Source organism: Ovis aries, chromosome 2, assembly GCF_016772045.2.
Source record: "Ovis aries strain OAR_USU_Benz2616 breed Rambouillet chromosome 2, ARS-UI_Ramb_v3.0, whole genome shotgun sequence".
Lineage (NCBI taxonomy): Eukaryota > Metazoa > Chordata > Mammalia > Artiodactyla > Bovidae > Ovis > Ovis aries.
In genome coordinates this window covers 139,150,080-139,175,241 of record NC_056055.1, presented here as the reverse complement: position 1 = coordinate 139,175,241, position 25,162 = coordinate 139,150,080, and the positions used below count along the sequence as shown (strand labels likewise).

The window sequence follows — 25,162 nt, the reverse complement described above, 5'->3', positions numbered from 1 at the left end:
TAGTATATCTACAACTCAGTGAACTGAATTCTCAGTGCATCAATCAATGCAAATTGATTTACATAGTAGTGAGGGACATGTTAAGAGATAATACTTAAGGAGGATAATGGACTGCTTCAGCATTGCAAGTAAAACATATTACATGCTTATGTGAACAGTCTCTGCATTTATAACACCTTCTAGGGGCAGCAACTGTGTGGTCGCATTCTCTGGGAGGGATCTAGAATATCTGCTGTTCTTGTGTCCTGTCATTCCCACCCTTGTGTTTTGTTTTGTTTTGTTTTGTTTGAGAGAGAGTGATTTGCTTACTGGTCCCTAACTGTGTGTGTTGATGTGTTTTATGTAGGTGAGACTTCAGATGACTTTTTTTCTCTCTTAACTCTTATATTACCATTGTTACAACTTTGATTAATACAATCAACAAAAAGCATTCTAAAAGTACCTTTTATAATATCATTAAAAGACTCTAAGAGATGGCCTGGTCCAACTCTTCCATTTCACCAATGAGAAGGCTGAGGCCAGAAAGATGAAGTAGATTTCCTAAGGTCCCATTTCAAAAAAGTGGCAGCATCAGTAACTCTCCAGGTTACTATAGACTGAAGAGAATGTCTGTGACCACTTCTGCATTCTTAGCATGCAGTATGGATTCAGATTTGCCTTGCTTGGCCTGACGATCCTTCCCAACTTGCCTATAGATGATTTACAATCCTAAAATTCATTCTTGTAAGGTCCTGCCTTTCTCATAAAGCCCACACTGCTGCCAGCTGTCTCTTATCTATTCAGAAAAACCATCTCTATAGCTGAAAGCTCTGCAAAATTCAGCCTAAAATCTATAGTAATGATTTAAAAAGTGGAGACAAGAAGTACTATCAGTCTCACTGCTCTCCAAAGACCCTGAGTAGCAGCAGTAATAAGCCCAGGCTGTCTTTCTTGCTTTCCCTAGTGTCTGCTCTGTGTGCAGCCTCATGAGCTAATTCAGTGGTAAGGAGGAACCCATGTAGGAAAAGAAACACAAGGAACAGGTATGGAAACAGTATATAAAGAAATAATAAAGGAAAACCAGAAGAAAGATGCTATGAAGATGTTAGACCGTATCACTTCAGTTGAAAAGACTGCCACCCTAGACATCTGGATTGGCTGCCCAGCTTATTCTATGAAAATCAGAGGCTAAATTAAAACTCTATGTTCCTGCTTGGAGATTCCCTAAGACAAATTTCCAGCTAACTGGCTTCTGTTGGATGATAACAATGAAGTAGCAGAAATAAAAAATAATGAAGAAAATAATGAACAAAGGGAAGAAGAGGAGGAGTATGAAAGGAAACCTCCTGGCACAGAGATGGCAAAGGAGCGCCACTTCACTCTCCAGCCCCAGCTGCAGACCTGGCTTCTCAGTCAAGGCGCATTTCCTTCAGAGCCCAGATGGGGCCCTGTAATTCCTTTTAATACAGTGCTCTTGCAAACCACTGCCCAGGCTATCAATCGACCTCTCAGTCATTCTTAGTTCTAGTGTTCTGTTCACTTTATGCTACATATCAGCCCAACCCTAAAAACCACTGGAGGAGGAAATAGTAACGCACTCCAGTATTCTTGCCTGGATAATCCCGTGGACGGAGGAGCTTTGTGGGCTACAGTCCACGGGGTTGCAAAGAGTTGGACACGACGGAGCGACTTCACTTTCACTTTCACTTTCTAAAAACCATGTTTTAGGGATGACTCGGAGGAAAGATTGCTAGCTGCTTTGTCATAGACATTTGAGTTGGGGAGGAGAAAAATTCATTTTTGTCAAAGAAAGGAAGAGAAGAAAGGGGAGAGGGGCATTTATCGACCACTTGCTTAAGGCAGGCTTCCTGTCAGCGCTTTACGTGTGCATCCTACATTTACCACTAGCCCCCAAATTATTCCAGTTTCACAGATGAGGAAACCGGTTAAAGTCATCACACAGATAGTATGTGGTACAGTCAGGACGTGAAATGAGAATCAGTCTGGTTTCAAAGCCCATCCTTATAATACATAAATGACACATTTGAACACATCCAAATAATCATTGCAAAGTCAGTAGAATTTAGGCAGAAAAAAAATTAATAATTTTACTAGTGGTGAAATAGAATGATCAGTTTAAATTTTAACTTTCTATTACAAATTACTTTGTGAATAAACTCAGACACAATCTCTAATTCCAATTTTTTTTCTTTAGAAAGCCTCCCATTTAGAGCTTATGAGGAGATAGCAAAGCATCAGAAACATTTATTAAGCACCTATTGTGTGCACCAAGTGCTATAGTAATACTGAATTAGAATTTACTATCTCAGGACTTCCACAGTCTAGTAACACAGATCAATGTGACTTTTTATCACAAGGCCAAATTTGAAGAGTTTTCCTAAGGATATAATGGGTATAATGACTTTTTTTTTTGGTAGCAGATGGTGGCCAGCTGTTCTCTCTTTATTAAAGGCCAAACATGAAGGGAAAAAATTAAAATAAAAGGGACTTATGGTAAATATGGGAAAGAAGTTAATAAACTAAATCTGGATTTTTATACACACTAAAGGGAAATGGGCAATTGGGGTAATTATCAGATTATCCAGGCCAAAATAGCTCAGTTTCCTCTATTATGTACATAATAGAAAATTATTTTTGTGGATTGAATTGTTCAGATAATTGCCCTGTATTTTGGGTGTCTGAGTAGACGATCTGGGTGGTCACTGATAGAAATTTAGGGTTCCTCAGGGGATATTTTAAAATATGAAAAGAATTGATACTCTTTTGCCATATGATTAAGAATGTTTCTGCTTAGATGGAGGAGATATTAATCAAACCTGGTCAAACCAATATTTGACCAGGATTTGGGCCCATTGTAATTAAATCATAATAATTTTTACTTAATATTTGAAATTTAATTTTCAAATTATAAAAATAGTATATGAATACCTTTTCCTCTAAAATTTTAAAATATCGTACATTAGGCTAAAGTCTTTCTTTCTGCATCTCTAATCCCATTTCCCAGTATCCGCATTATGTCCCCTCTCTAGAGTAGCCATTGCTATTTTCAGGATAGTTTTATCCTTTCAGAATACACACACACAAATACCAGGAGAGAAATGGATTGAGAAAAGAAAAACCCCTAAATTTTCAGCTTAACTTGAATCATACTTTATACCATTTGGCAACTTGCCTTCCTATTTGACAATAGGTATTAGATATAAATTCATGGTATTCTATAGCTCTGACAGATTCCTTTTAACTTTATCATTGAAATCTGTGACATTTATTTAGCCATTCCTCTCCTCGTGGATATTGACATTGTGTCGAATTGTTTGCCAACAAGGCTCAATAAACAATCCTAAATATTAAACATATGTGAGAATGTCTTTAGGGTAGATTTTAAATGGTTGCCCTTTCCAAGAAAAAACTATGTGCTCCTGAAGGTCATTTGAGCCTAAAAAGGAAAAAAAGATGACAGCTATTGGAGCCAGTTTCTTTCCTCATATAGACTGGATCACCTTAGGCAAGCCACCTGACTTCCATAGGATTCTGTTTCTCCAAATCAGTGATTTTTCAACTTTCTCCCGCATGAGACTCTCCTGGAGGGCTAATCTGTTCAAACACAGATTGCTGAGCCCTAGAGTCTCTGCTTCAGTGGGGAGGCATATGTGCAAGTTGCCAGGTGATGCTGCTACTGTAGGAGACTTCCAACTTACCCAAATGTAATAACAATAACCCAGGATTTGTGACAGTAGCAGTACTGGGTTAACGATAGACATCAGTTCTAAAATCCCAGAAGTAGTTCCATAGGCCAGGTGACAATTCAACACAGACTCAATTGGAAGGACTCTTAAAGGGTCGTTCAGTTGAAGTACATACCTTAAAACTAGAATTTCTTTGGCAACGTGCTTGGCCTTGTCAGTCTGCTTCCTCCTGAATAGCTCTGGGTCTGAGAATTTACTCTCTGGCTCCTGAGAATAAATGTTTTCAGATGTTTGATCACAACCATGTCCTTCCTAACCTTGACCAAAACCAGCCTTCAGGAGACTCCTATGCAGCCATCCGAGTTCTTCCCTCCGGATGTAAAACAACAAATCAGCTGAGTTCTCCACTTAAACTTAAGTCGGCTATTATGGTCCCCTGAGTTCTCAAACTCTACCGTGTATCAAAATCACCATAGGAGCTTGTTAAAATAGAGATCTTGAGCCCTGACCCAGAGATTCTGATTTTGTATCTGGAGTCTGGCCCAGGAATCCACATCTTTTACGAAATCTCCACATGGATCTGATGAAGGTGTCTGACAGTTTAAGGGACTGAGTTCAGGCCATACTACCCCAAACTACGACACATGGCATATTGAATATTTTCAACTGAAGGGATTTGAGAAATGGTGTCTGTGGAAAGGACTTCCTGACCTTCCATGAAGCAGGCCATGGAACTGTCTCGTGTGAGATTTTTCTCTCACCACAGTTAAGAGTTTAGATTTTTCTTGCTCTTTCCCGGGTCTATAGTTCTTCCCTGCTAGTTTGTAGCAATCTGAGAGTCCTAAGCCTCACCTCAGAGAAGGCAATGGCGACCCACACTAGTACTCTTGCCTGGAAAATCCCATGGATGGAGGAGCCTGGTAGGCTGCAGTCCATGGGGTCGCGAAGAGTCAGACACGACTGAGTGAATTCACTTTCACTTTTCACTTTCATGGATTGGAGAAGGAAATGGCAACCCACTCCAGTGTTCTTGCCTGGAGAATTCCAGGGACGGCAGAGCCTGGTGGGCTGCTGTCCATGGGGTCGCACAGAGTTGGACAAGACTAAAGCGACTTAGCAACAGCAGCAGCAGCAAGCATCACCTAACTGAAGCAGAAGATATTAAGAAAAGGTGGAAAAAATACACAGAAGAACTATACAGGAAAGATCCTAATGACCCAGATAACCACAATGGTGTGATCACTCACCTAGAGCCAGACATCTTGGAGTGTGAAGTCAAGTGGGCCTTAGGAAGCATCACTACGAACAAAGCTAGTGGAGATGATGGAATTCCAGCTGAGCTATTTCAAATCTTAAAAGATGATGCTTTGAAACAGCTGCACTCAATATGCCAGCAAAAGAAAGACTCAGCAGTGGCCACAGGACTGAAAAAGGTTAGTTTTCATTCCAATCCCTAAGAAAGGCAATGCCAAAGAATGTTCAAACTACTGCACAGTTGCACTCATCTCACACACTAGCAAAGTAATGCTCAAAATTCTCTAATGCAAGGCTTCAACAGTATGTAAACCAAGAACTTCCAGATGTTCAAGCTGGATTTAGAAAAGACAGAGGAACCAGAGATCAAATTGCCAACATCTGTTGGATCATCGAAAGAGCAAGAGAGTTCTAGAAAAATATCTATTTCTGCTGTGTTGACTATGCTAAAGCCTTTGACTGTGTGGATCACAACAAACTGTGGAAAACTCTTAAAGAGATGGGAATACCAGACCACCTTGCCTGCCTCCTGAGAAATCTGTATGCAAGTCAAGAAGCAATAGTTAGAACCAGACATGGAAAAACAGACTGGTTCCAAATCGGGAAAGGAGTACAACAAGGCTGTATATTGTCACCCTGCCTATTTAACTTCTATGCAGAGCACATCATGCAGAATGTTGGGCTGGATGAAGCATAAGCTGGAATCAAGATTGCCGGGAGAAATATCAGTAACCTCAGATATGCAGGTGACACGACCCTTATGGCAGAAAGCAAAGAGGAACTGGAGAGTCTCTTGATGGAAGTGAAGAGGAGAGTGGAAAAAGCTGGCTTAAAACTCAACATTCAAAAAATGAAGATGATGGCATCTGGTCCCATCACTTTATGGCTAATAGATGGGGAAACAGTGGAAGCAGTGACAAGTTTTATTTGGGGGGCTCCAAAATCACTGCAGATTGTGACTGCAGCCATGAAATTAAAAGACATGTGCTCCTTGGAAGAAAAGCTATGAACAACCTAGACAGCGTCAAGAAGAAGCATTAAAAAGCAGAAACATTACTTTGCCCACAAAGGTCCATCTAGTCAAAGCTATGGTTTTTCCAGTAGTCATGTATGGATGTGAGAGTTGGACCATAAAGAAGGCTGAACACTTAAGAATTGATGCTTTTGAACGGTGCTGTTGGAGAAGACTCTTGAGATCCCTTAGACTGTAAGGAGATCAAACTAGTCAATCCTAAAGGAAATCAGTCTTGAATATTCATTGGAAGGACTGATGCTGAAGCTGAAGCTCCAATACATTGACCACTTGATGTGAAGAACTTACTCATTGTAAAAGACCCTGATGCTGGGAGGGATTGGGGGCAGGAGGAGAAGGGGATGACAGAGGATGAGGTGGTTGGATGGCATCACTGACTCAATGGACATGAGTTTGAGCAAACTCTGGGAGTTGGTGATGGATAGGGAAGCCTGGCATGCTGTGGTCCATAGGGTTGCAAAGAGTTAGACATGACTGAGTGGCTGAACTGGACTGAACTGAAGCATCACCTTCTACTGGACCTCAAAAATCTAGGAGAATCTTCAAGCTGTGACTAGACTTCCAATGGACTCATCAGTGCTTAACCCCACCTGGACCCTGGAGCCTCCTCAGATGTCTGTCAAAGAAAATTTCCAAGAAGTTTCAGCTGCCTCTTTACCTGTCTCTGAAGTGTTTATAAAGAAACTTAGTAAACTCACCTCTCAACTCTAGTAACAAATTATCTTCTCTTCTACCAAAATATCCACCTCAATGGGATGGACAGAAACTTAGTAAAGGCATATTCTATAGGAGGAGAAGAATGAGGACATTGTTAACTGCTCAGAAAGAAAGGAGGATTTAGATTATGCAATAGTACTATGGAAACCAGTCTCTGACTCACAGAGAACTTTGGCAGAAGGTAGTTGAGACTCAGTCTCTGGAAAGGTTTAAATGTAGCTGTCATTATTGCCTGTACATAGAGATCCTTCTGAGGATACACTCATGGAGAATAATTATGACATAGAGTCAGTTGAGCCAGAAACTTTGTTCTTGTACTGTTTTTTTCTTGCTAGTAATTTTAGGATCATTATTAAGCAGCCTGGGGAAGCTACTCTGCACTAGAACAGACTGTGTACCAATGTGGTAATACCTGTGATATAAGGTCTGTGATGTCTGTTTTTCTTACATCTCTTTTCTACATTGATACAGAAACTTGCATTTGGGTGACTTGAATATATTTCAGTTCCACCTCTTGATCTGACACAAAGAAGCACTAATAGGTCTCAAGTATCACCTGTTTTGGGGCTTCCCGGGTGGCTTAGTGGTAAAGAATTCGCTTGCCAATGCAAAGATGTAGTAGATGCAGGTTCAATCCCTTCTCCCCTGGAGAAGGAAACGCCAATCTCCAGTAAACCCCTGGACAGAGGAGCCTGGGGGGCTATAGACCATGGGATCGCAAAAGTTAAGCATGACCAACTAAGCATGCACATTGTTTTAAAAGTCTGAAGTCGGTAAGATGAAACTCAATATCAAGAATTTGAAACAGATTAACTTGTATGGAAGGAATGTAAAGAAAACATTGCGTAGTGTGGCCAGAGCATAATTAGAGAAAGGTGTATTAACTAAATTATCTGGTTTTCAAAAATTTGAACTGTAATAAAAATTTTGATGTGCTATTTCAATTTTCATTGAAAATTAAATGTATATTAATTATATGTAAATGAATGTGTATTATTATATGTAAATGCATATTTATAGTGAATAAATTTATAGAGAAAGAGCTGGTCACCACTGAGCAACTAACATACTGATAGAGAATCTTATTAAAATTTGAAACATATTTGAGTACCTTACCAAAAAAACTGTCTTGTGAAAGGTACCCGTGTTAGACCCAGAGGAAATAAACATCCTTATCAATGAAGACGAAGGGACACAGAGCAGAATCTGAACAGACAGGCCTTGCTAAGTTTCTCCCAGTTTACTGTACTTAGCTCATCCCCTGTCTTATTACACATTTCCACAGCTCTCCACTCTTCATTACACCCAGCATAAAAGCACTCACATCTAATCATTTCTTCATGTCTTCCTTATGAAGGCTCCTGTGTTACATAAAACTTGTGTGAATAGATTTGAATGCTTTTCTTCTGTGAATCTGTCTGTGAAAGTCTAATTCTCAGACCCTGACAGGGAGGGACCCTAAGAGAGTCAAAGAAAACTTTTTCCTCCCATATAAGACCCTGTCAAATTTTTTGTTTCTAAGTTTGAAGCCCCCAGTGTCTTCACCAGTTCCTCAGATAGCATGGTTTGAGTTCCCTCACCATCCTGGTTGCTAAAGGCAGCCTGCCAAAAATATCCCCAGATATACTAATGAACCCCCTGTACCCTGATTTGCTATTCTTCATAGTCCTTGTCCCTACTCAAAATGATGTCCTTTGTGTACTTGTTAATGTTTGTCTCCCCCACTAGAATGGAAGCTTTGTGATGGTGCAGAAATTGTCTCCTCTGCTCACTCATGTCATTACAGCTCTTCCATCAGTATCTGGTACATTAATAGGTCCTAAATGTAGTTTTATTTAATGAACAAATGAGTAGTGTGTGCTCAGTCACTTCAGTCGTGTCCGACTCTTTGCGACCCTATGGACTGTAACCTGCCAGGCTCCTCTGTCCACGGGGATTCTCCAGGCAAGAATACTGGAGTGGGTTGCCATGCCCTCCTCCAGGAGATCTTCCCAACCCAGGGGTCAAACCTGCATCTCTTACAACTCCTGCATTGCAGTGGGTTCTTTACCACTAGTGCCACCTGGGAAGCCCAAACAGATGAGTAGAGAGGGGATGAAAAGTCAATTAAATTTAGAAAGGGATGAATAGTAATAACATGGTTATATCAGAGCTCGGAAACTATACAGAGTGAATGACTCATCCTAAAGGAAGTTACTTGTTTAAAGTTTTTTTTCTTTAAAAAGGAAGATAAAATTGTTTGTATAATTAAACTTTTAAAAAATGTCTCACTATTGACTTAGTGCACATCTTCATTTAGAATATAGATGTTTTGCTTGCCTTTGAGAGCAAAATTCAAACCAGAGGGATGAAAAGCAGAGCTCATTCAGTATAGGTTGGGATTTCAAAAGCATCTTTAAAAGGAGGCACATCCTTCCCAAACAACATAAAGATGCAGGAGGAGAATGATTGAGGTAAGAGGCACAGATTAAAAATGTCAGACGTAACAAAAAGTAAGTGATCTCCAATGCTAATACAGTTTTTACCTAAATTAGATACTCTTAGTGTTTTGGGTTTTTTTTTTTCTCCTCTTTTCCTTTCCCGTTCTAGGCATATGGATAATCATTAGGAAAAACTAGAAGAATTAAATACATTATATATATTGTTAGAAGATGTCATTGTCAGAGGACTATTGAAAACAAGAGGAAAATTTCAACCACATGAGTAATTAAGGAAATACAAATTAAAACCACAATGAAATACCACTTCATACCTATTTTGGCAATAATCAGTAAGTCTGACAATCTCCAGGGTTGCCATGGATAGAGGGCAGCTGGACTCTTGTACTCTACCGGTGAGGCTATAAATTTGTGTGATCACTTTGGAAAATAACTATTTTTTCAGTAAGTTCCAAAATGAACCTATTGCACTAACCAGTATTTGCATTTCAGAGGTGGAAAAGTGGCAGTATTTCTGAGCACACTAGACCTCTTAGGACTGCTTGGTAGCACTGGGTCTGCCAAGGTATGAGGACTTCCTGCCTCCTCTTGCTCATGTGTTTGTGCTCCTTTGGGTCAAAACTCCATAGCCTGAATTTCTCAACTTCTTTCTTCCTCTTGTTTAAAGATAATTTTCAGAAAATAAAATCATGATTTACACACAGATATAAAAATGAATGTGTTTAAAGAATTTATTTTATTTGCATGATATAAGGGAACCAGACAGATGTTATAATCAGTTCAAAGGAAAAGTCAAACCAGCACAGGCTTGTATAAAGTAAAGGAATGTTAAGATGAATCATGATTAGAAACACCACTGGTTTTTCCACAGTGGAGAAGTCGTCAATTAAAATTATCACCAGAATGGATAGAATTTATGTATCTATCAGTTAACTACAATTTAGAAAGAGTTGCAAAATAGCTCAAAGATGAACCAGGGCTAGAATCTGATAACCCTGGAGAATATGCTAAAGACAGTGTAGTTTTCCACTGAAACAGCAACACCTTACTGATACACTAGCGCAAATAGAGTATTATTTGGATCATGTGTCAAGGAGTGCCTGACAGCTGATGTTCAGATGTAGGTAATAAGCACTTCTAAGTCAAGTCCCAATATTCCAGATCACTGTAGACACTCCAGTTAGCTGGAAAGTGCTGAAGGATCAAAGGTCCCTGATAGAGAGACAATGATACTACCTGTGTATATAATAATAGCTAAGAGTAAACACAGGCTAGATGAGTATAGAGAAGCCTGAACTTGGGATTAGAAGACCTGGCAAAGCCTCAGCTCTTATTCTAAGTTTGTGGCCTTGAAGCCAGTTGCTCTGGCTCTCTGGCTTTCTCCCAGGCTTTCTCCTCTAAACAAAGTAAGAATTTTTATTGACAAGTCTAAATTCCCTTCAGGATCTAAATGTTTATTAGATGAGCCAGCTAATCCCCTGCACAGATGGCCCTGCAACAATGCCCAGGCACGGAGAGTTTTGACACAGGACAGGGAAGATCTGTTTGTGAACATGAGGAGGAACAGCTGGATTTGAATGTCCTGGACCCTCAGTGTGTGGTACACAAACCCAACATCTGTGGGAAACTTGGGGAGTTCAGTGACAAAGGGGGAAGAAATGAGAGACAGGAAAGGAAGTTACTAAAAAAACAACCTACCAGACTCATGGGTTTGCACACAACTTGCCTCTACCATTAGTAGGAAGTTTATCACCACAGTTGACTCTGTCTCCACTCCATGTTTAAATAACAGCAAAAAGGAACTGGGACTATATTAGATTTCACCAGAGAAACTGACCAATAGGATGTGTGTGTATTTATATATACAGATATAGATTTGTCTCTCTCTCAAGGAGAAATTGATTTAAGTAATCAGCTCATGTAGTTGTGGGGGCTGGCAAGTTAGAAATCTGCAGGCTAGAAATTCCAGCAGGAGTTGATGTAGTCTTGTGTCCAAAGGCAGCATGGTGATAAAATTCCTTATTCCTCAGGGGACCACAGACTTTTAAGGCTTTCAACTGATTGGATGAGGCTCACTGCATTATGAAGGGTAATGTGCTTTACATGAATATTAACAATATTAAATCTTCTGACTCAGAAATATAATATCTCTCTCCATCTATTTCAATTCAGTTCAGTTCAGTTGCTCAGTCGTGTCCGACTCTTTGTGACCCCATGAATCGCAGCACACCAGGCCTCCCTGTCCATCACCAACTCCCAGAGTTCACTCAGACTTGCGTCCATCGAGTCAGTGATGCCATCCAGCCATCTCATCCTCTGTCGTCCCCTTCTCCTCCTGACCCCAATCCCTCCCAGCATCAGAGTCTTTTCCAATGAGTCAACTCTTTGCATGAGGTGGCCAAAGTACTGGAGTTTGAGCTTTAGCATCAGTCCTTCCAAAGAAATCCCAGGGCTGATCTCCTTTAGAATGGACTGGTTGGATCTCCTTGCAGTCCAAGGGACTCTCAAGAGTCTTCTCCAACACTACAGTTCAAAAGCATCAATTCTTCGGTGCTCAGCCTTCTCCACAGTCAACTCTCGCATCCGTACACAACCACAGGAAAAACCATAGCCTTGACTAGACGGACCTTAGTCAGCAAAGCAATGTCTCTGCTTTTGAATATGCCATCTAGGTTGGTCATAACTTTTCTTCCAAGGAGTAAGCGTCTTTTAATTTCATGGCTGCAGTCACCATCTGCAGTGATTTTGGAGCCCAAAAAAATAAAGTTTGACACTGTTTCTGCTGTTTCCCCATCTATTTTCCATGAAGTGATGGGACCAGACGCCATGATCTTCGTTTTCTGAATGTTGGTTGAGCTTTAAGCCAACCAACCAGTGAGCTTTTTCACTTTCCTCTTTCACTTTCATCAAGAGGCTTTTTAGTTCCTCTTCACTTTCTGCCATAAGGGTGGTGTCATCTGCATATCTGAGGTTATTGATATTTCTCCCAGCAATCTTGATTCCAGCTTGTGTTTCTTCCAGTCCAGCATTTCTCATGATGTACTCTGCATACAAGTTAAATAAGCAGGGTGACAATATACAGCCTTGACGTACTTCTTTTCCTATTTGGAACCAGTCTGTTGTTCCATGTCCAGTTCTAACTGTAGCTTCCTGACCTGCATACAGATTTCTCAAGAGGCAGGTCAGGTGGTCTGTATTCCCATCTCTTTCAGAATTTTCCGCAGTTTATTGTGATCCATCTATTTAGGTCTTCTTTAATTTTTCTTAGCTGATGTTTTATGATTTTCAGTGCACAGATCTTTTTATTTTTTTTTTCCGGAGCTAATTAAACTTTATTAAACAATATTTGAAAAAAAGACCAAATTAAAAAAAAAAAAAGCTGACTCTCCAAATCACCTGTATGCAACAGAAACACAAAGATGCTATACACTGTTCCCTTCAGTTCTACCCTGGCCCTCTACTGTGTAGAACTCTGGCTGTTGTCTTCAGACAAAGACTGAAGAAATGGTGTTTATTGTCAGATTTCTCACTACTGTATTTCGCATTTTTAAATGTTATAAATGACAGGGTTTTTCAGTTTTACTTTTTGTTTGCTTTTAGCATCTAGAAGTATAACACTTTTTGTATATTGATCTGTAGCCTTTTGTTGTTGTTGTTCTGCTGCTCAGTCTCATCTGACTCTCTGCTATACCATGGATTGCAGCACAACTGGCTTCCCTGTCCCTCACTATCTCCCAGTTTGCACAAACTCATGCTGACTGAGGCAGTGATGCTATTTAACCATCTCATCTTCTGCTCCCCCCTCTTTTCTTCCTGCTTTCAATCTTTCCCAGCATGAGGATCTTTTCCAATGAGTTGGCTCATCAGGTGGCCAAAGTACTGGAGCTTCAGCCTCAGCACTGGTCCTTCCAATGAATATTCAGGGTTGATTTCCTTTAGGATTGACTGGTTTGATCTCTTTGCTGTCCAAGAGACTCTCAAGAGCCTTCTCCAGCACCTCAGTTGTAAAGCATCAATTCTTCAGTACTCAGCCTTCTTTATGATCCAACTCTCACATCTGTACATGACTACTCGAAAACCATAGCTTTGACCATATGGACCATTGTTGGCAAAGTGATGTGTCTGCTTTTTAATATGCTGTCTAGGTGTGTCATAACTTTTCTTCCAAGGAGCAAGTGTCTTTTAATTTCATGGCTGCAGTTACCATCTGCAGTGATTTTGGAGCCCAAGAAAATAAAGCCTGTCACTGTTACCATTTTTCCCCCATCTATTTGCCGCGAAGTGATAGGGCCAGATGCCATGATCTTGGTTTTGACCTGTAGCCTACAACTTTACTAAATTCATGTATTAGCTCTGGTAGGATTTTTGTTTGTTTGTTTGTTTCATAGATTCCATTGGATTTTCTACATAGACAATGTGTCATCTTCAAATTAAGACAGTTCTACTTATTCTATTCTTATAGAGATACCTTTTATTTCTTTCTCTTGTTTGCAATGGCTGGAACTTTTACAATGCTGAATAGAAGTGGTAATGATGGACATCCTTTATTTTTTCCTAAGCTTAGGGGAATAGTATTCAGTCTTCCAGCATTAAATGTGGTGTTAGCTGTAGGATCTTCATAGATACTTAATTTTTTCAGATTGAGGAAATTCCCTTGAATTGAGCTTGTTGAAAAGTTTCTTTCTTTCTTTTTTTTTAAATTAGTGTTGGATGTTGGATTTTGTCAAATCCTTTTCCTCATTTAGTAATATCATATGTTTTTTCCCTTTTATCTTGTTAACATGACATAAAGTTTGTGCGTGTATGTTAAGTAGCTCCAGTCGTGTCTGACTCTTTGTGACCCTATGGACTATAGTCCACCAGGCTCCTCCTTCCATGGGATTCTCCAGGCAAGAATCCTGGAGTGGGTTGCTCTGCTCTCCTCCAGGGGATCTTCACGACCCAAGGATCAAACCCACGTCTCTTATAGCTACTGCATTGGCAGCGGATTCTTTACCACTAGGCCCACCTGGGAGGCCCCCAAAGTTGTTTCTGATATTCCCTTATTGTATTTTTAATATTGTAGAATCTATAGAATATCACTAATCTCATACCTTTGTTTTCTTTCCTTTTCCTAACCTATAATATGGCTAAAGGTTTGCCGATTTCATTAACCTTCTCAAATAACACCTTTCAATTTCATTCAGTGTCTCTTCTTTATTTTAGTGATTTTTCACCATGATCTTTATTTCCTTTCTTCTGCTGATCTTGGGTTTTATTTGTTCTTTTCCTAATAACATATGTTAGAGGTTGAGCTCATGTATTTGAGACCATTCTTCTCTTTTGTTATAGGTTTTTAATGGTATACATGTCTAAATACTACTACTTTTGCAGTATCCCACAAATTTTTGACAGGTTGTGTTTTCATGCTTATTTAATCAATCTGATTTCTCTTTTTATTTCTTCTTTGATACATGGGTTATTTTTCCATAGAAGTCTGTTCATAAATATTTGGGAATTTTCCAGGTATCTTGTTGATTTCTAATTAAATTCTGCTATGGTCAGAGAATGTACCTTGTATGACTAAGTCATGGGGTTTTTAGCCCAGAATATAGCCTATTGTGGTAGGTGTTTCATATGTAATTGAAAAGAAAATGTGTTCTATTATTTTTAGCTGGAATTTTCTATAAATGTCGGTTAGGTTAGGTTGGTTATTCAAACCTTCCATATCCTTGATGATTCTTTTTTTTTTGGCCTACTTGTCCTATCAATTATTGGAAGAGGGTACAGAATTCTCTGACTATAATTGTGTATTATTAACAAGACACAGTTAACAGTATTAGCACCTGCAGCATTAATACTTTTAGGCTCATGTATTTTCAAGCTATGTTATTAAGTGAAAAAATGCTTAGAATGTTTAGTTTTTTTGATGAATTGACCTCTTTATCACTATAAATAAACTTCTTTATCCTTATAATATTTATTTGCTCTGAAATCTACTTTGTTTATATTAATATAACCAGTCCAGTTTTAATTTGATTAGTATTAGTATGGTATGTCTTTTACTTTTAACTGATTTTATATTTGTGCATTTTTTGATAAGAGTTGATGATTCAGAGAGATTCTTTGCAGTGGTTCAAAGATATGGCCACAAATTACTTGATACTTAAATCCCTTTAAGAAGTAAAACTTAAATTCTCTCATTAAATGTAGTCTGGACTTAGTGACTTGCTTCTAATGAATAGAAGAATATGGAAGAAGTGATGGTGTATCACTTCTAAGCCTCAGTCATAAAAGGCATTACAGATTCCTTCTTGCTTTTTCTCTGGGATCCCTTGTTCTGGTAGAAACCATCTTCTGTTATGAAGATACTGAAATAGTCCTCTAAAGAGGCCCAAATAGCATGGAACTGAGAAGCATCCTGTCAATAGCCAGAAAGAAACTAAGGCTTTTTACCATTAGCCATGTGATGGCACCATCTTGAAAATAGATCCTCAAGCCTTTAGATGACTGAAGCCCTGGCCAACATCTTGACTGTAATCTCATGTAAGACCCTGAGCCAGAAATGCCCAGATAAGCTGCTCCTAAATTCCTGACCCTCTCGAACTGTTAGACAATAAATGTCTACTCTTTAACCCATTAAGTTTTGAAGTTATTTGTTATGAAGTAACTGGTACATCTAATTTAACTAGCTTAAAAACTCTTCCTTGGAAAATTTGTATTTCATACAATAAAACATTTTAGGCAGAAAACTAAATAACATTTTTGGATAGAGATTTTTCAACTGGATATTTTCGCTTTTAATAACTTATATGTTTTGATAAGATCAGGTCTTGTAAAATTTATCACTTTCCATAGAGCTCTGAAATAGGGAAGGGCTCTTAGGTCATTGGAGGACCCACACGAACTATGTGGAACCCTTGATACTATGTGCAATATAATTGTATCAAGAGCATTTTCCTAAGAAAAAATGTTTATAGCTTTTACCAGATTTTCATAGAGTCTTCCACCACCCTCCCCTCCACGTGAGTTAAGAACCACTTATCTGGTTCCCATTGCTCCCTGTGAAAATTCAGATACAAGTGACTTACCTATGGGTAGAGATGAAAGACCTCACCCTTAACTCAGAGCTCAAACTCCAATCTGAGAGATGAATTCTACCTATCAGAGACAGCTCAGGGCAGAACTGGTGAACAGCTCAGGGCAGAACTCTCGAATAAAGAGATAGAACTAATCTTTACAATGTTCTCATGTACTCAGACCCTCAAGACAAATCTTTACATGTATTATTTTGCTATTGCATTGTCTCTTGCTTATTTAACTCATCAAGCTGCTTCAAGAAGGGGGTGGAATGGATCTTCTCAAAAAGATGTCCCCTTGGTGGCAGGCCTTTTATCTTTGTGCCTTTCGTTTCATTTTTGCCCTTATATTGAAGCATTGAAGCATACAGAAGCTTGGCCAAAGTGCGTATTTGTCTTGTTTTGTTTTTAACCATATTATCTATTAGAATACTCTGTGGAGAAAACACACTGTACTGATACCTCTCTGACCTGACTACTGCACACGTATCACTTAAATGCTCCCTTAATGTTTTTGGAAATCTTCACATCTTGACAGTACTGTTATCCATCTCTTTCTGAACTAAAAGCTATGTATGAATGTTATTATCATAATAAGAGATTTGAATTGAAGGGCTAAAAATCAAAGTTAATTTCTAATAGTTATATTAATTCAAGATATATTCTGTCTACTTAGAAATTGCTAAGAAGCATCCATGGATGCCCCCAGAACAAGATAAATCCTTGAATGGATAGTTAGAACATATCTTGTAATCTCATAAACTGCATAGTTCTGGTCATTCATTAGATTATCCTTAAATATTTCATCACTAAGAGTATTGAGCAATCATCCTGAGCAAGCCTGTCGGATTAAGGCCAAGGAAGCCCTTAATCATATTATAAACATATAATCATGCCATATGTTATTTATAAGATATAGCCCATTTTATAAATGGCCAGGACTAAAGGAAAAGAGAGTAGGGAAGTCCTGCTTTTATCAATGACTTTTACATCTTAAGCTATCTGTACTTTACCTTTCCCAAGACATTCACTCCATAGAGATTTGCCATCTATTTCTACCACCCCTGTGCACTCTAGTACACAATCTTTTTGCTTTAGCCCAAGCCAAATCCAAGAACCCACGATTGAAACTACAGTCCTTGAGAAACTAGGGCTAAAGAATCTGTGCTGATGCCATGAACTGCCCAGACCTCAGCCTGACTCCTGGCTGTCCCTCCTCCCACCTAGCTCCAGGAACGTTTACTATGAACAGGTTCCTGGGCTTGGCCAGATGACCTAGCACAGTCCTGGCCACCATTCAGGGGTTCTGAGAGAAAACTGTTTCTCTTCCTCAAAGGTGGAAACAGAGACACAGAGTCTTAGAAACATTCTCAGAACCTCTGAATGCAAATGTTTTCGGCAAAGTCAGCATTCAGTCCTAACTTGTAAAACAATCTTGTAGCACAAAGATAAAGTTAAATGGCTCAAGAGCTAATCAAGTATGTTTATCTTTCCATAAACAGAAAGCATGGGAATATTTGGTAAGAGGAAAGGACATATTTCATATTTCTGTGATTTTCTTAAAAAGTACAACTGGCTCTACATTTTAAAGCAGTTCTAAAATAACAGATCACCCTTGTCTGAGGAATCACAGGAAAATCCTCTGACAAGGAAATACTTCCAAGTGGTTGAATTTAATTACAGATGGCAACAAGGAACAGAGGAAAGATGCTTCAAAGTTTTTAAAAGAAAAACTAAGGTAAAGTTTTCTAAAAAGGTAATATATTCAACATTATATATGTATATATGCATATACATGTATATAGACATACCTATGGACATACACACATATACATATACAAACTTACATATATATATATATATATATATATATAAAATTTGGTCATGTTCTTTGAATCTACCCAGAAAGTCTTTCATCTGAAAGTATGGAAGTTTATTAAAATGAGTAATTTAGGAAGACAAATGTGGTTTTGGTGATTGTCTCAAGAAAACATACCCACTTTTTACCTTGAGAGAGACATAGAGCTTAACAGACTGAATAAGTAGTGTCAGGCTATAATCAGTTTTGCTCTCTACACATTGCTTCAGATGGAATTTTCAAAGCAGAGCCAAAATTCATACAGTGAGATGACAAATTATTTTTAAAAGAGTAATACATTTAAAATGATATCTTTTGCTGGGAGAGCTGTCTAAACTTCAGTTTTTTAAAGGATTAGATACTTTGATTTTGCATGTAAAAGATGCCAAGTATGCTTTGAATATGAATTACAAGCAATACTAAAAGGAAAATAAACATAGAATATGAAAGAAGATAAGAGCTAATAAGCATGAATTGTGTGTCTTCCACTACCTAGTACACTATTATTGATGCTCAACAAATATTTGATACTGAGAAACAAGACATGTCAATGGGCCCAGAGCAACTCTATGATGCTGAATCAAATGGTGACTAAAAATGCTTTATTTCCCTGTTCTGTTTTGTAGGTATTATTACTTGGCATTCAGAGCACATCAAACACCTCTTGCTAGCAAAGAGAGTTGCATCGCTATCTTGGAAAAGTCCAGATTAGATCACTGGCTGCTGGGAAAAACAAAGGTAGTTCTCTCTTTGTTGTTTAGATTGTCACTTGAGATGCTCTGCTGTGTACCTCGGTCTCTTCTCAGTGATTTGAATAGCTCTGTAAGTTTCGCAGCTTACCAGACAAGACCCCAACCTAACAGTGATCTTTGCTGGTCTTGGGTCGGGGGTCCCAGGACCTCAGATGCCAAAAGAGGAGAGTTTGCTTCCTGTTCTGCATGTAGTTTGAGAACCATTTAACATTTCTAGAATGAGATCTTTGGGCTCATTTTTAAATGTCCTTTTTTCCAGTGCTGCTTATTCCAGCACTGCAGACAAATGCACAAATCATGTTAATGACAATAATGAGTATCTTTTCTACTTTCGTCCTTTTTCCCTTAGACTCATGTAGTATACTGCCCACTCTGATGAGTAGTCTCATCATGTCTAGCTTTTCATTTGGGGAAACATCATATTCCTACAAGATTTCAGGGTTTTGTGGTCCATTCTGAATTGCCCTACAATGCCAGCCTTAGCTTCAGTGTGGATGGCAATGCTGCTGCTCCTCGGCAGAAATTAGATCACTGTGGCCCATTCAAGCCCCACTCCCTCAGAACTTCTGTCGGCCCTGGTCAGTTTTTCTGCTTTAACACCTCCATCAGAGTTGAGGGTTGAAAGGATCAAGCTGAGGAAATGGAACTCGTGGCAGAACTGAGGTCAGCCTGGAGAACATTTAGGATCTCCTAAAACCCTGTTCACTTCATCGTCTGTGTATATTAATAGTCCCACATTGGCTCGACCTTACAAGGGGATTAATTGTATTTGCTTCCAAGAAATCAGTAATGTTAGCATAAATCAAGTCACTGTAAACTTTATTTAGATGATGTTTTAATATTTATGTTAATTTGTTGGAGCAGAGTGAATTTCTGTGTGGGAGTCCATTATTCTTGTTGTTTAGTCACTCAGTCGTGTCTGACTCTTTTCCAACCCCATGAACTGTAGTCCGCCACACTCCCCTGTCCAGGGGATTTCCCAGGCAAGAATACTGGAGTGGGTTGCTGTTTCCTTTTCCAGGGGATCTTCCTGATGCAGAGATCGAACCCGCATCTCCTGTATGGGGAGATGGTTTCTTTACCACTGAAGAATCATTGGCAGGGTTTATCTGAACCTGGTAGCTCAGACAGTAAAGAATCCACCTGCAATGTAGGAAACCCAGTTTTGATCCTTGGGTCAGGAAGATCTCCTGGAGAAAGGAATGGCTACCCACTCCAGGGTTCTTGCCTGGAGAATCCCATGGACAGAGGAGTCTGGTGGGCTGCAGTCCATGGGGTAGCAAAGAGTCAGACACAGCTAAGCGACTAACACACTTCTTTACCCCTGAGCACCAGAAGAGCCCTTGGGAGCCTATATGTAATGCTAAAACTGATGTCTTATTTCAGGTTTTTCTCAAGTATTATCATGTCGAGCAGTTAAATTTGCTGCTGCGGGAAGTCATAGGCAGAGTGGTTGTGCTGCAGGCCTATGCCAAGGGGTGGCTGGGAGCCAGGAGATACAGAAGAGTCAGAGAGAAGAGAGAGAAGGGGGCTGTTGCCATCCAGTCAGGTAAACAGCCCTGAATCTCGGCATTTCATTAAGTGCCTGAGGCCACTCACCTCTTGTTCTTCTCAATGGTTCCTTTTCTTCCCTCCCTCTTGCCTTCAGCAAATATTTATCAAGTATCTACTGCAGGCCAGGCCTTGTGCTTGGTCCTGGGGGTATAGCTGTGAGCAAGACTGCCACAGTCTCTGACCTCCAGATAAGCAAACAAGCCATCCTTACCCACGGCAAGATAGAGGCAGTGGCAGTGGGTGGATGTAAAACCCAAATCGCACGGACATGTGCCCCAGCTCCCAGATGACCCACCTCATGCACGCTTCATGTCCTTTACCAGGTTTTCAGCATCAGAACTGCTACTGCCACATCTAGGAGGCTTTTCTGGCTCAGAGCTTGTAAACCAAGGCAGCTAATCACTAGGCTCTGTCATACACCCAGCCCTGTCAGTGCCTCTTTGCACACACAAATGTCCTTTGTGTCACAAATAGCATCTGAGCTCCTGTGTTACTGCAGGCAGTTGTCCCAGGTCTTGAACACAGCGATGATTTCCTCTGTGTTCTCGTAACCGAGAATCATAACGTCCACTTGGACTTCATGACCTCCTTCAGTGACATGGAGAGCTGTAGCGCTCAGGGAGGAAGTGAAAAGGAGAGCTGGTCATGCTCCTGGTGGCAGCTCAGTGCCTAGTACTCTGAAGGACTCAACAACCTGCCCCCGCCCCAGGTTCCCTTTCTCTTCTCTTCATTCATTTCCCATGCATTTTCCCTTTCCGTCACGCATTCCCTCCCTGAACACAGTTCTATACATAGTCTCCCCTTACCAAACGCAAATGTGATGCTACTAATCATTATTATTTATTTTTCTCTCCTTCAACTTTCATGTTTTATACCTTTGTCCCAATAAAAAATACAGAGTGAGTCAGGCCATTCCAGTCCTCTCCTACCCCTCAAGTCCTGAAGGCAGAGCTTCCTCCATGGGTTGGAATGACAGGGACCCACCTCACCTGGACAGGGCTCCAAGTGATTCATAAGTGGAATCCAGAGGTTGCAGAAATTCACTGCCTGAACAAAAACAACTCCTTTCAAAAGCATCTTGGAGGCCGAGCTGAGAGTACAGAGAGGCCCCTCTTCCCCACCATCACTCACGTAGCTCTGTTTATTTTGTTCAGTGAGAAAGCAGTGGGGAGGAGGAGAGGGGTAGAGGATTGGAGGGAAACAGCTTATATCAATTCTCTGGCACATTCTTAAATTAATGTCATTCCTAGCACATGGTTTTATATTTTTAGCCTGGAGAGGATATGATGCTCGGAGGAAATTTAAGAAAATAAGCAACAGAAGGAGTGAGTCTGCTGTTCATATTCACGCAGGTAATTAAAACATCGTTTTCATAGCATCCACTTGGAAATCTTCTGTGATTAAGTTCATATGAGTTTCAAAAAGCTGAAAGGTTAATAATTCAGGAGCACTGGAAGAGGAGTCAAGAGTTTTGGTGGGGTCTAGCGCTTGTTCTGATTCACCCCGCTCCGTGTGATGATTGGGAGCACTGGCCACATGCCGTACCTTGGCTAAGGGTGCTCCAAGTCAGTTCTCTTACATTCCCAATTTTATAGAGGGGGAAAACAAGGCACAGAGAAGTGAAATAACTTGTCCATAGTCGCGCAGCCAGTCAGAGGCCGAGTCAGCATTTATTCACAGCCAGTTTGGATAGAGTCCATTTTACATACTGCCAACTGAGCAACTCCCTTCCTTTCCTGGAGTCACCCGTCCCTTGTCTGCAAACAAGAACATCGGCTAGAAAGGTCTGAAAGGTCTTCCAACCTTGGAATTCTCTAACTATATGCTCAGCCTAGCTCTTCATAGCACAGAGATAGGAATAACTCAGGTACTTGCCTGGCAAACTGTGTTTCCCGCACCCAGGCCTGTGTGTGACTGCAGTGGTCCTCTGGGCCCCATGGGGTTAGCATGCTGTGGCTCAGCTTATAGCTGCCTGAGCACCTCAAGCTCTGGCTCCCAGGTCACTCTGCTCTTCTGCAAAGGGCAATATCCCCAGGGGTTGTGGGGCTCAGCTCCCTCTGTCTTTTGAAGCTGCCTGTGCCTAATTGAGGCTTTGGAAGAGACCAGCCCCAGAGCAGACACACCCAGGCTCTGAGAGCACAAGATATCAGAGACAGAACGAAAGAGAAGTGACCAGGCCAGTGGACTAGCAGCAGGGAGAGAGGATTTCAGATACTGCCACACTTGGAACAAACTTTTAAGGGAAACAGCTGCACCCCTTTTGAAGAGATCACTACTCAGAGCCTGGCTCCTTGGGACACTGTTCAGAACCCTCTGACCCTGTAAAGGCCAGACAACTTTATTCAAAATGTTTGAAAGAGTGTCATTTCACCCCCAATGTGCAACTTTTAACACCATCCCCTAGGAATTCTAAGCTCTACAGCTTCAAAGCATCAGGAAGAAGGATGCAGCTCTAGTTGCAACAAGTAAAACAACTCAAAATACATTTTCTCTCTTCCTCCCCACTGTCCAACACACACACACACACAGTTCCCCTCACCCTCACCCACACCATTAAGAGAAGATACTGGACTGATCTCACTGTTTGGCTCAAAGCCTAACATGTATTTTCAAATATAAACTTTGAGCTTATCTATTGTTGATTCCCTTATCATAAAGTGTGTAGGGTCATAAATCGAATTTTCCCTCTCTGAAAATCATCTTTAGATGGCTCCCTTTTGGACTCTGTTATTGCCACATGCATAAGAACAGACAGGTGGGTGGCTCCATTATATCAGGACACTCAGCTGCATCTTTTCAGCGCAGCACCTGTGGGGTGCGTACACTACGGAAGGGTCCTTTTGTTTCATGGGACTAGAGAGAACACATTTCTTTAAGTAGCTTCTTTCTTTTAAAACCTTGGAAACACCCTCCTTCTTAGCCTGGCAGCCAGTGTCCTGCGTATCAAGTGGTATTGGGAGCTTCCAAGTCCCCACGGGCTTGGGTGGGCATGTAGTAATTGGGGGTGGTACTGACACCAGCTCACCCTCTTGGCAGGAGAGTGTGATAGCCAGAGCAAAGGCGGGCAATGTCCCATTGCCCTTCAGCCAACGTCACGGACAGGAGTTGAGGGGCTGGTTTTGTGTTAGTGGTAAAGATACTCAGAGAGGGTAACGACATTTGCAATTTTATGGGCAGATTATTTTTACTTGAAAATGTTCTCCTCCTTATCTTTCGATTCAAAGGCGGTGTTGATCTAAAAGCAAGACAGCTCATTCCAATGTCTCTGATTTGGGGTGTGCTCTTCCTAAAGTATAATCCTCTCCTTACAAGCTCTTCATGTCCCTGGGACATTTCAAATAGAACAAACTCGAAATATATGGGTACTCTTACTTTTGAAGCCTGTAGAAGTGGCGTAGGGATGCTATCACAACATAACATTTTCTGGGCATTTTCTAAGGTTATTCTCTAATTTATTATTTTTTCAACAAATCATTTCATTTGAAATATAGACTGCAATGTGTTTGGTTTATATTTCAAGTTCTGGCCTATTGTCTTTTTTTTTTTTTTAATCATGCTGCAGCGCTATGTTATATAGTTTTTGAAAGAATAGCCCTTGAAATTTAGGAAGCATTTGGCCTACATGTTGCTACAGAGCGGCACATATTGAAATTTGTTTTCCTTTCATCTCCTTCCCAATAAAAGCAGCCGCTCGGCTTATCCCTTTAGCTTCCTCAGAACTTCCTTTCAGAATTCCCGATCTATTACGGCACATTCACATACCAGAAACAAGATGCCTTTTCATGCTGTCAACCTTTTTCATCTGAAATGTAAATTAATTCTTGCTGGTATGCCTTGACAGAGATCAAAGTCAGGGTATTAACCTTCCCGGGCTTTCTCCAGGAATCTGTCCCCAGGACAGGGCTTTGGCTGTTAGGAGACCGGTGTCAGTGTTAGGGGCCCTCCTCCAGGCAGTACTTGGCCTGGGCACCACCATCTCCAAGTCCCAGGGTCCTTTTGGAAATGACTCAATCAGTACTTTAAATCAGGTGAGCTATGATCTGCCGGGCTAGACTTGGGAGAGACGAGCCTGCTCGTTTGAAATGTGGGCCATTCACTCAGACTCCTGGAGCTGTTCAAGTGGTTCTCATGGCGAGTGATCTCAGCGGGCGTGATCAAGGGAGGGACAGGGCTCCAGACTGGAAACCTCTCCTTTTGCTCCCTGGTATTTTCCTGCCTGTCAGTCTTTGAGGTAGGCCACATTTGCATTTTCAAAATAAACAGATGCCTTTCAAATACATGAGCTGGTGGTCTCAAGCTCTCTGTGGGCCTGAACTGTTCACCAGCCAGAGAGCAATGCTGGAAAAGAAAACAAACGGGAAACATGCTAGGCACATGCACACACATTTCCTGTGTGCAGAACATTGTGCCGGCAATAAAGGGCCTTTGTGAGATGTGGGTTCACAGGGAGAGAGCCTGCTGAGGATCTGGGCAAAAAGTAGCCTTCCTCAGTTTCTTTTCTCAAGGAGAGGGAAACACCTTCAAATGTCACCTTGGTGAGAAGTGGCATCCTTTATTGTTTTTATTTTTGATTAATGCTGATAATAGGCTCTTGCTATGGGAAAACATAACAAAACAATTAAAAATATGTACTTTTTTAATCAGAAAAATAATTGCAAACATATTCCTGTTTGGATATATGGGGTAGTCTAAGTAAAAACTAATAGTTGTCACCCCATCACTAATGTATTGTTTGTTTTTTTTTCTTAATGAATTCTTAACTTTCAGAGAATGGATATAACTAGATTTTGTCAAATAAAATTGCATACATTA

The 25,162-nt window shown here is 40.4% G+C and overlaps 1 protein-coding gene across 2 annotated transcripts in view; it reads left to right on the top strand.

Annotated features, from left to right (window-relative positions):
* MYO3B (myosin IIIB) overlaps positions 1 to 25,162 on the top strand; it is a 447,193-nt gene that overhangs the window by 282,748 nt on the left and 139,283 nt on the right. For both annotated transcript variants that reach the window (XM_042242706.2, XM_060409776.1), the window contains exons 26-28: positions 18,671 to 18,782; positions 20,183 to 20,345; positions 21,622 to 21,702. In XM_042242706.2, coding sequence (XP_042098640.2) covers positions 18,671 to 18,782; positions 20,183 to 20,345; positions 21,622 to 21,702 — 356 coding nt within the window. The remainder of the gene's footprint in view (positions 1 to 18,670; positions 18,783 to 20,182; positions 20,346 to 21,621; positions 21,703 to 25,162) is intronic.